This window comes from Prionailurus bengalensis, chromosome C2, assembly GCF_016509475.1.
Source record: "Prionailurus bengalensis isolate Pbe53 chromosome C2, Fcat_Pben_1.1_paternal_pri, whole genome shotgun sequence".
Classification (NCBI taxonomy): domain Eukaryota; kingdom Metazoa; phylum Chordata; class Mammalia; order Carnivora; family Felidae; genus Prionailurus; species Prionailurus bengalensis.
The window spans coordinates 48,634,803-48,652,797 of NC_057350.1; the positions used below are offsets into that span (position 1 = coordinate 48,634,803).

The window sequence follows — 17,995 nt, forward strand, 5'->3', positions numbered from 1 at the left end:
ATGGCCAAGGGTCAACCTGCATGCGCAATAGGAGCTCTTCCAACTCTTTTCTCAGCATAGAGCTGAAAGGAACAACATAACTTTGCGGGACAAAGCTCCCTACCCACAACTCAGCTATCCTTGAGATACTGGTGTGTTTTGGTTAAGCTTTCTTAAGCTTTCCCAAGACTACATTGAAAAAAAAAAAAGAATCCAACTCTACCTACTTTTTCTATTTTTGATTCCAGTGGGTTGGCATAGTTTTGGTTGTTTATTTATAATAAAACTCATGTACTTTATTATAAAGTTCCCTCACTATGATTCATTATGGTTTTATCTTATACACAGTTTTTTTTGAGTTTTAAAAAATTTAAGTAAATATGCATGCTCATTGTAGAAAAATAAGAAAATATATAGATGAGCAAAATTTTATTTTATTTTATTTTTACTTAAAATTTTTTTTAATATCCACTTATTTTTGAGAGAGAGAGAGAGAGAGAGAGAGAGAAAGAGAGAGAGCAGGGGAGGAACAGAGAGAGAGGGAGACACAGAATCTGAAGCAGGCTCCAGGCTTCAAGCTGACTGTCAGCACAGAGCCCAACATGGGGCTCGAACCCATGAACTGTGAGATCATGACCTGAGCTGAAATCGGATGCTTAACCAACTGGGTCTGAGCCACCCAGACACCCCTAGATGAGCAAAATTCCAAAAATTGTCCCACCTTTATTAACTTGAGAGTATGTATTCTTCCAGATGTTTTCCTCTGTATGTGTGTATGTTTGTATCATATTACATACTTTACAGATTTATAGCCTGTTTTTGTCATTTAATACTCCATGAATATCTTTTTAATATAAGTATCTCTACATTTATATCATAAATTTTTATTTTATTATTTTTATTTTTGAGACAGCATGCACAAATGGGGAAGAAGGGCACAGAGACTGAGAGAGAGAGAGAGAGAGAGAGAGAGAGAGAGAGAGAGAGAGAGAAACTTAAGCAGACTCCATGTTGCTCATTCTCATGAACCATGAGATCATGACCTGAGCAAAAATCAAGAGTCAGATGTTCAACTGACTGAGTCTCCCAGGTGCCCCTGCATCATAAATTTTAGATACTGCAAAATATGAGTGAACTTTAAGCAATTCCTGCTGAGGGACATTTTGATTACTTCAAGTCTTTTAAAACTTTGAGCAATCAACATTCTTATACACAATCTTTGTTTGCAAGGCCCATTATTTTTTTTTAGGAGAAAGTCCTGGAAGAACTTACCAGTTTTCTAATTTTTACAGTGTTGAGCCCTCAAAGCAGAAAAAGTACAAAAGCATGAAATGCATAGTACATTCACAAGTTATAATTCTGAGACCTGGTTGTCATTTCAGCAGTTCAACTGGTGTATTTTATGACTTCAAATTTCAGTAGGAGTCTAGGCCCTTCCGACTGGGAGTGTGGAGATTCCCATTTTTCCTGAAGTTGGAGAAGAAAGTGGCCATAGCACTCAGAGTCTATGTTGAGTGACCATGGATCCAAGAGCTGGAGCGGGCTCCCTCCAGACCTGGAGGCTCTGCGTTTGCAGTCTTGCTAGGCAGAGAGGAGAAGAGTGGATGTTTCTGGTGAGAAAGTTGAGGAGACAGCAACTATGAGATTTGGCTGAGAAAGTCATACATCATGATACAGATGAAAGTACTGTCCTGACAATAAGTAATTATGAATTTTACTGGCTTAAGACATGGAGAATCAATTGTGTGTATTTATGTGTAATATCCAAATGGCTTCAGAGGAGGTGGTTAGAGGATAAAAATTTTAAATATGGGACACACTGAAACATGAAATGTAACCATACTCATAGTAACTCTTCCCATTCTGCATTTCTAGTCTACTTACTTTTTCTAATCCCATTGTGAAAGCTGACCCTCTCCCATGTGATCTTATATATAAGCCCTTGTGGACTCAGGTCCTTATTCACTCAGATAAGGCTGTTGCCTCAGCCTCCAGGCCCCAGCCTCCCACACTTATTACTCCTCAAGAGCTGCCAACAGAGGTGACCTCTAATACTCTCTCTGGGGAAGGAAACTAATTCCTTCCAAACTCTGTCCCCTCAACCTGGGCCTACACACAGGGTCTCCTGACAGATACCAGGCTTCAGTTACTCATCTCCCTTTGACTTCTACCTTCTTTCACTTACAGTTTCTGGTTTGCATCCCTAAGCTACTGGACTCCCCTTCTCAACTTATGGAGAGAAGCGGACAGTGTGAGACTAAAACTCCTTAAGTGGAGAAGGGGAGACTGGTGAAGTTCTCTAACATCCATTCATCCATTCTCTTGGTCTGAGTTGGGAGGAGCCTGGACAAAGTCTCTGCTGTTAAGGGCACCCTGCTACAATCAGTGAATCTAAGACTTCATTTTTCCATTTTGACCACGTGCTGCAAAGACTGACCCATAACCCTGGAACTCTGCCCTCAAATTCAAGCCCATAATTGTCCTTGTTTACCTATTTTTGGGAATGGAAAACTGCTTCCCTAATACTGACCACTTTGTACATTTACATTTCACATTTTTATTTGTAATCTTGTTCCAACCAGCCTTCTTTGGTTAAAAGATCCTCACTTAGATTATTTTGACCAGAGATTTATTGTAAAGAAGCTTATGGAATCTCTTGGGAACCTAAGAACAGTACCATAATATGGCAGGACTTTATGGATCCTGGAGTAAGGGGGTGGCAGGGCATCCAAGGCAGTTTTGAAGGTCCCATTAAAGGAGTTTGTGGGCCTTCCTTCTGGGAGAATATAATGGTTATGGCGACAGACTTTGGAGTCAAATAGTCCTGGGTTCAATCTTAGCATTGTTATTTAGTAGGTCCATGATTTTGGCCAAATTCATATCTTTTGGAAAAGCCTCAGATTCTTCAGTATAATATGGGAGTAACTGTGGGACTCACTTCAGTAAGATTCTTGTGAGGCTTAACTGAGATAATATATGTAAATAACTAGCACAATACCTGACTTATACACATTAAGTCTTGAAAAAAAAAACAAAAAACATTGGCAGTTGTCTTTATAATTAATATGACTCAGTAAACATGTATGTTTCACTTTTACTTCTAGTTTCTGCTCTGTCATAAATTGACCCTGTTGTTCATAACATTGGGGAAATAGTTTAAAACAGAATCTTTTCCCAACCCAGAAATGCTCTCCACAAGGACAGTAGAGAAAGAAAACACTCTTTATTGCATAAGCATTAAAGCAGAATGTGATGTGTATCATAGGCAAACACTAAGAGATTGCAGATAGAAAGGAGTCTCACTGCTTTATATAGCCAACCAGATATATCCCATTACATACCAGTTTTCAGGTAATCAATAACTAATCCTCAATTAAGAGAACTTAACAGCACTATTTGTCACACATAGTTCATCCTAGGTTAACCTGGTAATTGAGGTGACCATTTGTATTAGCTAACTGACTTTATTCAGAGGAAGAACAAACTTCACATATCTTTATGACAGGAGGTAGCTTTGCAACTTGGAGCAAGGTACCCACCCACTAAAATTAGGCTCCTACCCTCCACAGAAACTGGAAAATAGGGGCGCTAACTCCCTTGATGTTTACATTTCAAAAAGACGGCTTCCATGTCCTTGCAAAAGACATTCCTAGGTCATAAATTGACAAAATGCCCATCTAGCTTTCTTCTTTTCTTTTTTTTAAATTTTTAATGTTTATTTATTTTTGAGAGAAAGAGAGTGAGAGAGACAGAGTATGAGCAGGGGAGGGACAGAAAGAGAGGGAGACACAGAATCTGAAGCAGGCTTTAGGCTCTGAACCATCATCACAGAGCAAGATGCAGGGCTTGAACCCACAAACTGTGAGATTATGACCTGAGCTGAAGTCTGATGCTTAGCCGACTGAGCCACCCAGACGCCCTGCCATCTAGCTTACAAAAGAATTTATATTTCAAAGAGAGGAGAAAGTACTTACAAAGTACTTTACAAAGTAAATGCTCATAGGAAAAGGAAGAGAGAGAAATTTCTTCTCTTATTTTCAACAGGAAAGTTAAGTCTCTTATTTTTAATTTGTATTTGTCTTTACAATGACAGAATGACCTCTCTGGTCCCCTCTAAACCATGGTTGTCCTGATATGACTATGACACTAACTTGAAAATTCCTGGGTGAAAGAATCTGATTGCTTCTTCTAGTCATTTGTGCTGGTTTTGGTCAGCCTCTGCGTTGGGTACCCTGAGGCAGAGCATGCATCTCTAATATAATCAGCGATGGCAAGAGGAGGGAAGAATCACATGGAAGAAAAATACAGCCTTGAAAGTGGCTGTGACTAGAGCAACGCTTGAAAAGTGGTTATGGACCCTGCAGTCACTGCCATATATCTAGTACATTGTTCCCTTTAGCCTTCAAATGCCTGAGGGAGCACCTCTTGCTATCTCCAGTGTTTCACAGGGTACTGACCTCTTATTAGGTGCTCAACAGATATTGTTTGGTTGACAAATGTACAAAATATGTTCTTAGAAGATTAGAATTTTGTTAGGCATTCCTTCTGTTGAAAGCAGCTCTGGAGTATGACTGTTATTCTTTACATGGAGTATGGTTGTTATTCTTTATTCTTTAGTGTGAATTGCTAAAAATTCATAAAATGGAGTTATGAATAGAAAACATTTAAAACAGAGAAAGCAACTCAAATGGTTCCATATGAATGATTGTCACATTCTATTTATAAAAACAATATTTAATTATTTTAAAGTTTATTTCTTTATTATGTCACTTGGGGAAGGGAAAAATACTTTAGTGGACAAAATAAAAATTTAGAATATGGAACAACTACATTTTAATGAAATCCCTTCTTTCTAGGAAAACTAGATTGAACCATTTATCTTAGATATAGAGATTTTGTTTTGTCAAGTACAGAAATAGTACAAATATTTCTTAAAGCAAACAAGGAAAAGAAAAGGTCTTATGACTTTTCTTGGAGAACACCAAATTGACAGGTTCTCCCCACTCCCTCCAACCTTCTATCTAATCTGTCTTTGAAGTTATCCAAAGTAGAAAAGAATATAGTGGAAACCTGCAATGTTTAGTTAATAACTGAGGCTGTGAGCTCAAAGATGTACTCTTACATGGTTCCAAATGAATTGTTGCCTCTGGAACCACCAACTCACAAGAGATGCTTGAGACCTGAAGGGGTTCATGTGAGAGAAGAGAAGGGAGTTGAATAAGTGGAAATTGATTCTCACCACTGTAGAAGCAAGAAGCACATGTCCGGTCAATGATGGGTAGCAACACCACCCTTTTGTGAAGAGCAGCACAATAAAGATTATTTCTATGGGGAAATTTGTCTTTCTTGAGTTCCAGCTGTCTGGAATCTATATACAGGGTATCTTTCAGGGGAGAGAGTCCACCAGAACTTTAGAAAAATTATATGTAACAAAGAAAGACTCTGGTGAAGAAAATAAATTATTTTAAGTTGGTTGTGCCATTGTGTGATCACATGAGTTCTGTGGTCATGCCTTTTTACTGGAATGTGGGAGAGAACACATACCACTGATTTTTATGACAAATCTATAGAATATTATGTTGTTATGTTTTATTCTATACAGGCTTATTCAACAAATGGAGAGTTATTCCTTGTCTTTGAATAACAATTCAGTGGTGAAACCTAATGTAGCAGTACAGAATGTTTTATTCTCTACAAAAAACACTGTGCTCTTCTCTGTGAAGAAAGGTGAGGTGTTTATCTCATGTACTTATGATAGCAGAGAGCATTCTGCTATCAACCATGAACAATGCCCTATTTGTGAAAATGTTGACTTAAAATTCTACTTTTCTCCCTCTCACAGGAGATAGTGATTCTCTCATTTCTGGTTCCATAACTGTGGACACAAATGTGAGCAACCCTAATCCAGATGCAGAGACTGAACTTCAAATTTTGCTCAATACCTCAAAAAGTAGGTCTCAAACTTTGTTTCAGTAAAAAATACCCTCAAATTTATGGAATTAGTAACTTAAAATCCACTGAGTGAAAAATAATGTTTAATTAGTTTCATACTAAGTAATTTGCATTTGAGTTCATTTGAGCTCTGACAAATTATGGTAATCTCTACTATTCTGGATGATAGAGATGATTTCTTTCTCTCTTTTTTTTTTTCTTCAAAAGCCTTGGAGCAGAGTTGAAATACTCTGATCATGGACACAGATCTTTTTTTCTAACAAAAATCTAGCTAATGCAGGTCTGTTTTACACTTAAAAATACATTTAAAAATATTCGGTCACAAATTCTGCCCATATTTACTAGTGGCATGGCATTTACAGGCATGGATTCATCCTATGGGCCTGCCTCAGGATATTTTATGTAACTGACACAGTCACCTTCTTGTGGCAACAGATTTTAGCTATCTCCACTACTATGGTACTTACCCTATCATCTTGCATACGGCCCTTCAGGAATTTTTATGTCTAACGTGAAATGTTGGTACTTTTCAAAGTCTAAAAAAAGTGATTATTTTGACAATAACAATAAGCAAAATAGGCACACACATTGCTTTATTCTCTCCCCAAATAAAAAAAAATCTGATACTAGAAAGTATACATTTTAGAATTAATAATGGCATTACTAAAGAAGAAGCGGGTATTGTTCGTGTGTCTGGCATGCTGTGGAATTTTACTTCCATTTGCTTTGGATACATTCTTTGTGAAGGAGAGACTAAATCTAAGTCTTTTTTGTTCTTTCTGTGTTTTTCTTTTAATTAAAGAATATTTCATTCATATAGAAAAGTACAGAAAATAATGTAAGCACACCTATGTACCCACCAACAAGGCAAACTGATGTCAAATTTTGCTATGTTTGCTTCAGACCCCCTAAAAAAAAAGAAGATATTACAGCTGCACCTGAAGTTCTGTGCCCTACCTTTTCCCATCTCTCCTCCCCAGAAATAACATCTATCTGAAGTTGGTATGCTTCATTTTTATGTTTGTCTTTAAACTTGTGCTACATATTTATATATCCATACATAAAATAGTCTATTTTGCAGGTGTTTAAAATATTTACATAAGTGGTATCATGTTGTATGGAACTTGCTTTTTTAAATTTTAATTTAATTAATTTTTTGGGGGAACTTGCTTTTTTTGAAAACTAAACATCTCTTTTTGGAGATTTATTCATATGTTATCTTAACTTTTGCCTATCTGATAAATATGTTACGAGTATTTTTATATTCCTTTTGCAGTTTTGAAGTTCAATGATACGTTAGATTTTTTTCCTTCCTTTACTTGAACATCTTTTCATGTGTTATTAGACATTCTGATTTTCTACTCTGTGACTTGCCTATTCAAACACTATGATCATTTCTCTACTGGCTTTTTGTTTGTCTTTTTCTTATTGGTCATTAGAAGTTCTTTGTGTACTCTGAACACAAAGTTATATATTTGTTATATATAAGTCACAAATATCTTTCCTCCAGTCTGTAGCAATGACATGGATGGAACTAGAGTGTATTATGCTAAGCAAAATAAGTCAGTCAGAGAAAGACAAATGCCATATGATGTCACTCATATGTGGAATTTAAGAAACAAAACATAGAGGAAGGGAATAAAAAAAGAGAGAGAGGGAGGCAAACCATAAGAGAGTCTTAACTATAGAGAACAATCTGAGAGTCAATGGAGGTGAGGTGGGTGGAGGGATGGGCTAAATGGGTATTAAGGAGGGCATTTGTTATGATAAGCACTGGCTGTTATACGTAACTGATGAATTACTAAATTCTACTCCTGAAACCAATATTACATTATATGTTAACTAACTAGATTTTAAATAAAAACTTGAAAGAAAAAACTGTCAAGAAGGTATATCCAGAAATACAGATATTTAAAAAAATTATAGGTAAATAGAATTTCTTCTAGTGAATCTGAAGATCTAGTTGAAAGTGATTGTTTTCTAATAAATGAGCAAAATACTGTAGGAATGAGGAGAGGGGTAAGCAAGAATTTTCATTTTTTAATTTATATATTTATATAGATTTGACCTTTAAATCAACCATGTCATTCTTTTATAAAAAACAATAATAATGAAAAGAAGCCTTACTAGATTTTTAGGTTTAACTTTGTTATCTAGTGTTGAGAAGGAACAATTTGGTAAGGTCAATGTGCCATGTAAAAACTCTGTAAAGCAACGTCTTTATTTCTGGGTAGAGGATAGAACAACATGGCTGGCTGTGGAGGACATTTTAGGAGTTGTCAGGACATTGTCTGCCTATATATGCAATCACACTGAATATGCTGGCTCACTGCCAGGGTTTTAGTTTTCCCGATATCACTAGTAAAAGCAGAGGTTAGAAAATTATTTCAGTCTAAAATGTGTAATTATTTTTGTTGCTTCTGTTTTAAATATGACAACAGTTGTACAAAGTGTTAAGAGGCATTCCTCAGGTTGTTCTGTTTGACCACTGCCATGGCCAGCCTCCATACAAAAACCCTCTGCTGTGGCCATGCTTTTCTAGGGCCTCTGAGGAATAGCTGACCGCTTTTTCCAGCCCCCTTAAGAAATATGTCACAATAGCCTTTCAGCCTCGGGAAAGACCTGTGATCATCATGAAGTAGTCAATAGTTCAAGAGATGATGGAAAGTATCTGGCTCCACTGAAACAGTCCCTAATAGGTGCAATGTGAGCTCCTGGCTCTGTGGCTGAATAGACTGGTTTCTGCTCAGTCCCTTTTAACAGGACACAGAACTCACAGACCACTTTTCTAGGCACAGCTGCCTCCATATTCGCTCACTGTTTCTGGTCTGATGTCTTAACAGTGGGTAAAGAGACATGGCTTTAGGCTACCTGAGTGTCATGTTCACTCTTGCTGCATAGAAAGCAAGATGTTATTTTTATACATGCGATCCTCACAATACCTCCTTGAGGTGGATTAGGTAGAAACTTTTGTCCCTATTTAGAAGGTAAGGAATCTGAAACTCAGGAAAAAAAATTAACGTGAGTGGAATGGCAAGCCACGGGTTATATATGTTAATTACATATTGCAATTGAAGAAAGATTCAGCCAGCAAACCATTTTTACTGTGTTTTACTCAAAGATAAGCAGCCATGCAGTTGAACAATGACATGGGACTTTGTTTTTTGTTTGCCCTTAGGTTCATTTGTTGATTTTAGTTTTCATTTATTTTTTTTCTTCACAGGTAACACAACATGTGGCTTTATAGTGTATCAAAACAGCAAGTTTTTCCGATCAAAAATTTTTAAAACTAAATCAAATTTTAGTCAAAAAATTATCTCAGGCAAAACTGATGAAACAAAAAAAGATCAGAGAACTTCTGTTGAAATTGTCTTTAACCCAAGGGTGAGTTTTCCCACTAACAACAAAAAAAAATCTGTCCACTTTTGATTACAAAAGCAGGGTTGGTTGGGCAAAAGAAATCTACAGAAAAACCCTTTATTTTTTTAAGTTTTTGTTTAAATTCCTGTTAGTTAACATACAGTGTAACATTAGTTTCATGCGTATAATATAGTTATTTCACAGGAAAATTCTGTGAAAGATTCTTTGAAAATATTCATTTATACCTTCTCCCACCTATGTTTTTGTCAGACTAGCTAAATGCAAAATGAACTAATTTGAATTTCATATCCTTTTCCCTCCTCCCTAATCTATAATGAAGATGTTACACTTAGTACATACCTAATTGATTTCTAATATGCTTATTTTCTTCTATTTGATTTTTTTCTACCTGGTTAAGTATTTAAAAAGAAATTAATTGTAATTTTTTCAATTTACAGTATGATCCAAAAACGTTCCAAATTCATTCCTATGCCTGTGTCTATTGGAATTTTATAAAAAAGGATTGGGACACAAATGGCTGTCACAAACGGAGGGGCACTGATGAATTCTTGTACTGCCACTGCAACCATACTACGAATTTTGCTGTATTAATGGTAAGGATGTACATAGTAATCTCTTTCGGGCCAAGAATTTTCCTTATACACAGCTCTGGTATATACTAAGTTGGAGATACCTTTGGGGCTTATTTTGCATAGAAATTCAACCTAGATTACACGGAAAAACAGGGAATGGAGTGATGACTTAAAAAGGAAGTTCTGGTAAAAGCAAGTAAATAGAGCTTTTCACAGTATGGTCTCAGGGTGGGTGAGTTCAGCACTGTGCATTTATTAGTGAGAAGGGAGCCCATATGCAAAAGAGGAGCTGACAGACTCCATTCAACTAACTCACATGTGAAACTTGAAGTTGTTATAGCCAGAGGTAAGGCTGTATAGTCTGTGTCGAGGGTGGGTTTAATGCATACTTGACTATGGGTGGACAGTTTAAATAAGTTACTCAAAGCTTTTTCCACTGGAATAATCTACATTGCTAAGTTTATGCTAGAAGATAAAAGAGGAAAAACTCTTGAATTTATCCAATTTGTTCCATAGTTCCTTTATGTATTTCTTAAAGCTTAAAAGCAATTTTTTAAAAATATGAATATAGTTGACACACAATGTTACATTAGTTTCAGGTGTACAGCATAGTGATTCGACACGTTTCTACATTAGACTGTGCTCACCACAAGTGGAGCTATCATCTGTCACCTTTCAATGCTACCACAGTACCACTGACTATATTCCTTATGCTTTTCCTTTTATTCCTGTAATTATTTATTCCATAACTGAAAGTCTGTATTTCTCACTCCCTTCACTCATTTTGTTCTCCTCCATTCTCTGCCCTCTGGCAACATCAGTTTATTCTCTGTATTTACAGGTCTGATTATGCTTTTTGTTTGTTTATTCAAGTGTTTTTGTTTTTAGATTTCACATGAGTGAAATGATATGGTATTTTTCTTTCTCAGTCTGACTTATGTCCCTTAGCATAATACCCTCGAAGTCCACCCATGTTGTTGCAAATGGCACAATCTCATCCTTTTTTATGACTTCATAATATTTCATCATACAAACATACCACATCTTCCTTATCCATTCATCTATTAATGTATTCCTTATATCTTTTAGCTCCAAAGCTACCCTGTGTGATAACTGATAACACTTAGCTCTGATGTTCAGCTAAAAATGCACCTTTGAAAGTTCTTGGGTTGACTCTTTTAAGAGAGAAACTTCTGTTTGTTCTATTTTCAGAAATGTATTATTCTGGTAAAACCAAAAATGTTAGTTTTTACACTTGATGGAATGCTTTTATATGTAATGTAATGGGGAAGGATGTAGTGTCTTACACTTATTGATACTATGAATCTTCCTGAGACAAGCAGATGTTTCCATTCTCCACTAAATGTGATGTAGCTATATTTGGGAAGCCAATAGAGATCAGAACATACTGGCACAACATAGGATATCAAATGTTGGAAACTTTCTTATAAAAAAAATTATTGCATACATTTTTATTTATTTTTTTAAATTTTATTTAAATCCAAGTTAGTTAACATATAGTGTAATAATGGTTTCAGAAGTAGAATTTAGTGATTCATCCCTTACATATAACACCCAGTACTCATCCCAACAAGTGTCTTTCTTAATATCCATCACGCATTTAGCCCATTCCCTCACCCACCTCCCCTCCAGCAGCTCTCAGCTTATTCTCTGTATTTAAAAGTCTCTCATGGTTTGCCCCCCTCTCTGTTTTTGTCTTATTTTTCCTTCCCTTCCCCTTTGTTCATCTGTTTTGTTTCTTAAATTCCAATTATGAATAAAATTTTATGATATTTGTCTTTTTCTGACTGACTGACTTATTTTACTTAGCATAATACATTCTAGTTCCATCCATGTTGTTGCAAAAGGCAAGATTTCATTCTCTTTGATCACAGAGTAATATTCATATATGTATATGTGTGTGTGTGTGCATATATATATATATATATGCCATTTCTTCTTTATCCATTCGTCAGTCAATGGATATTTGGGTTCTTGCCATAATTTGGCTATTGTTGATAGTGCTGCTATAAATATTGGGGTGCATGTGACCCTTCAAATCAGCATTTTGGTATCATTTGGATAAATACCTAATAGTGCAATTGCTGGGTCATCCGATAGTTCTATTTTTAATTATTTGAGGAACCTCCACGCTGTTCTTTAGAGGTGGCTGCACCAGTTTGCATTCCCAGCAGCAGTGCAAAAGGGTTCCCCTTTCTCTACATCCTTGCCAACATCTGTGATATCCTGAGTTGTTAGGTGTGAGGTGGTATCTCTGACAGGTGTGAGGTGGTATCTCATTGTGATTTTCATTTGTATTTCCCTGATGATGGGTGAAGTTGAGCATTTTTTCATGTGTCTGTTAGCCATCTAGATGTACTCTTTAGAAAAGTGTCCATGTTTTTTGCCCGTTTCTTCACTGGATTATTTGATTTTTGGATGTTGAGTTTGGTAACTTCTTTATAGATTTTGGATACTAACCCTTTATCTGATATGTCGTTTGCAAATATCTTTTCCCATTCCATCAGTTGCCTTTTAGTTTTGATTGTTTCCTTCACTGTGCAGAAGCTTTTTATCTTGAAGAAGTTCCAATAGTTCATTTTTTGTTTTGTTTCCCTTGCCTCTAGGCAAGTAAGAAGTTGCTATGGATGAGGTTAGAGGTTGTTGCCTGTTTTCTCCTCAAGGATTTTAATGGTTTCCTGTCTCACAATTGGGTCTTTCATCCATTTTGAGTTTTGTGTGTGTGTGTAGTGTAAGAAAGTAATCCAGGTTTATTTTTCTGCATGTTTCTGTCCAATTTTCCCAACATGATTTGCTGAAAAGACTGCCTTTTCTATTGGACATTCTTTCTTGCTTTGTCAGAGATTAGTTGACCATATGTTTGTGGGTCCATTTCTGGGGTCTCTATTCTGTCCATTGATCTATGTGTCTGTTTTGTGCCAGTACCATACTGTCTTGATGATTACAGCTTTGTAACAAAGCTTGAGGCCCAGAATTGTGATGTCTCCAGCTTTGGTTTTATTTTTCAAGATTACTTTGGGGTCTTTTCTGATTCCATACGAATTTTTGAATTTTGTGCTCTAGCTCTGAAGAATGCTGTTTATTTTGATAGGGATTGTGTTGAATGTGTAGATTCAACAATTGTTGAATTGTATTTGTACAACAATTGTAATTGTGTATTTTAACAATATTTGTTCTAATACATGAGCATGGAATGTTTTTCCATTTCTTTATGTCTTCTTCAATTTCTTTCATAACTTTTGTAGAATTTTCAGTGTACAGATATTTCTTTGGTTAGGTTTATTCCTAGGTATTTTACAGCTTTTGGTGTAACTGTAAATGGAATATATTCCTTGATTTCTCTTTTGCTTCTTCAATATTGGTGTATAGAAGTGCAACCAATTTCTGTACATTGATTTTCTAACCTGCAACTTTGCTGAATTCATGGATCAGTTCTAGAAGTTTTTTGGTAGTGTCTTTCAGGTTTTCCATGTAAAGTAGCATGTCATCTGTGAAGAGTAAAAGTTTGACTTCTTCCTTACTGATTTTGATGCATTTTATTTCTTTTTGTTGTCTGATTGCTTAAGCTAGGACTTCCAACACTGTGTTGAACAACCATGGTGAAAGTGGACATCCCTGTCATGTTCCCGACATTAGGGGGAAAGCTCTCAGTTTTTCCCCATCGAGGATGATATTAGCTGTGGGTCTTTTGTATATAGCCTTTATGATCTTGAGGTATGTTCCTTCTATCCCTACTTTCTTGAGGGTTGTTATTAAGAAAGGGTGCTGTATTTTATCAAATGCTTTTTCTACATCTATTGAGAGGATCATGTGGTTCTTATCCTTTCTTTTATTGATGTGATGTATCTCACTGATTGACTTGCAGATATTGAACCACTCCTGCAGCCCAGGAATAAATCTCACTTGATTGTGATGAATAATTCCTTTAATGTATTGTTGGATTTGGTTTGCTATTATCTGGCTGAGAATTTTTGCATCCATGTTCATCAGGGAGATTGTCTGTAATTCTCCTTTTTAGTGGGGTCTTTGTCTGGTTTTGAAATCAAGGTAATGCTGGCTTTGTAGAATGAGTTTGGAATTTTTCCTTCCATTTCTATTTTTTGTAACAGCCTCAAAAGAACAGATATTAATGCTTCTTCAAATGTTTAGTAGAATTCCCCTGGGAAGCCATTTGGCCCTGGGATCTTGTTTTTTGGGAAATTTTTTATTACTGATTCAATTTCTTTATGGTTATGGGTCTGTGTAAATTTTCTATTTCTCCCTGTTTTAGTTTGGTAGTTTATATGCTTTTAAGAATTTGTGCATTTCCTTCAGATTGCCCAATTTGTTGGCATATAATTGCTTATAATATTCTCTTATAATTGTTTGTATTTCTGTGGTTTTAATTGTGGTCTCTCCCCTTTCATTCATGATTTTATTTATTTGGGTCCTTTCTTTTTTCTTCTTGATAAGTCTGGTTAGGGGGTTATCAATTTGTTAATTCTTTCAAAGAACCAAATCCTGGTTTTGTTGATCTGTTATACTCTTGATACACACACACACACACACACACACACACACACATATATATACACATATATGTATATATAGATAGGCTATTGTTGATATATATATATGTATATATGTGTGTGTGTGTATATATATATATATATATATATATATATATATATAATTGATTTCTGCTGTAATCTTTATTATTGCCTTTCTGCTGTTTGGGGGCTTTATTTACTGTTCTTTTTCCAGTTCCTTTAGGTGTAAGGTTAGGTTGTGTATCTGAGATATTTTTTCCTTCTTTAGGAAGGCCTGGATTGCTATATACTTCCCTTTCATGATTGCCTTTGCTTCTCCCAGGGGTTTTGTTTTTATTTTCATTGGCTTCCATGTACTTTTGCATTTCCTTTTTAATTTATTGGTTAGATTATTCTTTCTTTAGTAGGGTGTTCTTTAATTTCCACATATTCGTGGTCTTTCCAAATTTTTTCCTGTGGTTGATTTCAAGTTTCATAGCATTGTTGTCTGAAAATGTGCATGGCGTGATATCTATCTTTTTGTACTTGTTCAGGGCTGATTTGTGACCCAGTATGTGATCTATTCTGGAAAATGTTCCATGTGGACTCAAGAAGGATGTGTATTATGCTGCTTTAGGATGAAATGTTCTGAATATATCTGTTAAGTCCATCCAGTACAGTGTGTAATTGAGAGCCATTGTTTACTTTGTTGATTTTCTGCTTAGATGACCTATCCATTTATATAAGTGGGGTGTTGAAGTCCCCTACTATTATGATATTATTATCTATGTGTTTCTTTATGTTTGTGATTAATTGATGTATTTATTTGGATGTTTCAATTTGGGGGCATAAATATTTATAATTGTTAGCTCTTCTTGGTGGACAGTCCCCCTAACTATGATATAATGCCCTTCATCTTCATTTCTTGTTATAATCTTTGTTTTAAAATCTAGTTTGTCTTATATGGGGCACCTGGGTGGCTCAGTTGGTTGAGTGTCTGACTTTGGCTCAGGTCATGATGTCACAGCTCTTGAGTTTGAGCCCTGAGTCAGGCTCTGTGCTGACAGCCCAGAGCCTGAAGCCTGGTTCAGATTCTGTGTCTCCCTCTCTCTCTACCCCTCCCCTGCTCACACTCTGTCTCTCTCTCAAAAATAAATAAACATTAAAAAAATTAAAAAAAATCTAGTTTGTCTGATATAAGTATGGGTACTCCAGCTTTCTTTTAATGTCCATTAGCATGACAGATGGCTTCCATCCTCTTACTTTCAATCTGCAGGTATCTTCAGTCTAAAATGAGCCTCTTGTAGGAAGCATATGGATGGGTTTTGTTTTCTTATCCATTTTGATATCCTATGTATTTTGATTGGAGCATGTAGTCCACTTACATTTAGTGTGATTATTGAAAGATATAAATTTAGTGTCATTGTGCTGCCTGTAGAGTTGGTGTTTCTGGGGATGTTCTTTGGTCCTTCCTAGTCTTTGTTGCTTTTGGTCTTTTTTTTTTCTTTGTTTTTCTCCACTCAAGGAGTCCCCCTTAAAGTTTCTTGCAGGGTTCATTTAGTGGTCATGAACTCCTTTAGTTTTTGTTTGTCTGGGAAACTCTTTATCTCCTCCTCTTTTGACTGACAGCCTTGCTGGATAAAGAATTTTTAGCTGCATATTTTTCTGATTATGCACATTGAATATATCCTGCCACTTCTTTCTGGTCTGCCAAGTTTCTGTGGACAGGTCTGCTGTGAACCTGATCTGTCTTCCCTAGTAGGTTAAGGGCTTTTTTTTTACACTTTCATAATTCTTTCCTTGTCTGTGTATTTTGTGAATTTGACTATGATATGCCTTGGTGGTGGTCAGTTTTGTTGAATCTAATGGGAGTTCTCTGTGCTTCTTGGATTTTGATGTCTGTATGTTTCCCCAGATTAGGAAGGTTTTCAGCTATAATTTCCTCACATAAACCTTCTGCTCCTTTTTCTCTCTCTTCTTTTTCTGGGACTGCAATGATTCGAAAATTATTCCTCTTTAATAAGTCACTGAGTTCTCCAAGTCTTGTATCATGACTTTTTGCCTTTGTTTCCCTCTTTTTTTCTGCTTCATTATTTTCAATAATTTTATCTTCTATATCACTGATTTTCTGCTCTGCTTTGTCCATCCTTACATTATGGCATGAATTTGAGATTGTATTTTTAATTTTGGCCTGACTAGATTTTAGTTCTTTTGTCTCTGTAGAAAGGGATTCTCTGGTATCTTCTATCCTTTTCAACCCTAGGTAGCATTCTTATAATTGTGGTTTTAAATTCTCGTTCAGACATCTTAATTATATCTGTGTTGATCAAATCCCTGGCTGTCATTTCTTCCTGTTTTTTCTTTTGAGTTGAATTCCTCCATCTTGTCATTTTGGAGGAAGAAAAAGATTAATAAAATAAAAAATAAAAATTAAAAACAAAATAAAACAAAATCAAATAAAGGAAGCTAGATCTTAGGCATGTTTTGGTTTGCTTGTTGAGAGAAACTTGATAAAATAGAGAAAAAAGAGAAAGGAAAAAAGTTAAATTTTTTAAAAAAAATTTTAAATAATAAAATGGAATAAAATAAAATAAAGAAAATAAAATAGAATAAAAAAATAAAAAAGAATTTGCTCTTTCTGTGTCTAGGAAACAAAAAGAAAGAAAAAAGAAAAGAACCTAAGCAAAAACACTATAGAAAATGAGCAAATAAAAGAACCAGCAAACAGAATAAAACCTGAATGAAGTTACATCCAGTATCCCCTAGAACAGAATCTTTGCAGCATATTATAGTCGTAGACTAATAAGCAGGTGGAAGGGATTTGTGCTGGTCTTCTGGGGGATGTGCCTGGAGGGTTCAGTTGAGCAGGGTTTGGTGTAATGGCTCCGTTCTCCACCTGGTGGCACTGCTTAGCTTACTAGGGTCGATTTGTGTGTGTGCATGCACACACATGCACACATGTGCTTTAGAAGTGAAAATGACTTTACCCACCTTTGACACAGGAGCCTGTAGCCTCATGACTTGCTATCAAGCACCCTCCTTTGTCATAGGCTTCCATCCACTCCCCACCTGTACCTTGTACCTGTCCAAGCTGTCCACTTGCCAGGTGGCACCTCCCTCCAGAGTTTTATCTCAGATAGGGCTGTGTTTCAAAACCCCACACTTCAGACACCCCTTTGACTTGGACCTGTGCCAACTCTCTGCAGGAGGGTCTCACCATACAATGGCCAGGAGCTGGCTTGCCCCAGAAAATGTTCCTGTGATCACACAGTGGCAGAGGCCACTGTGGGCAAATCACATCACACAGCCTGCACTAGGTTTCCCTGCACTCTGGGGTCTTTGTTCTAATATCAATAAACGTGACCACTCTCCAAGGTCCACTGAGACTTTCGCCTGTGGGGAGCCCATATGGCCTCTACCAAATGCACTCCAATCTGGGGAACCACTTCTCCCTATGTGGTACACGGATTCCTCAGACCACACTACTTCCTCCTGGAAAATTCTGGGGATTTTTCCCTACTTCCTCACCAGAACACTGAGCTCTGAAACTTCCGACTTTGGACTTCACTGTTTATAGAATCC

General features: G+C 36.3%; 1 protein-coding gene across 1 annotated transcript in view; it reads left to right on the forward strand.

Moving 5' to 3' along the window:
• The window catches only part of ADGRG7 (adhesion G protein-coupled receptor G7), a 71,857-nt gene that overhangs the window by 22,322 nt on the left and 31,540 nt on the right, over nt 1-17,995 (forward strand). The window contains exons 7-10 of the mRNA XM_043593976.1: nt 5,582-5,706; nt 5,822-5,929; nt 9,155-9,315; nt 9,750-9,905. Of these exons, the coding sequence (XP_043449911.1) occupies nt 5,582-5,706; nt 5,822-5,929; nt 9,155-9,315; nt 9,750-9,905 (550 nt within the window). The remainder of the gene's footprint in view (nt 1-5,581; nt 5,707-5,821; nt 5,930-9,154; nt 9,316-9,749; nt 9,906-17,995) is intronic.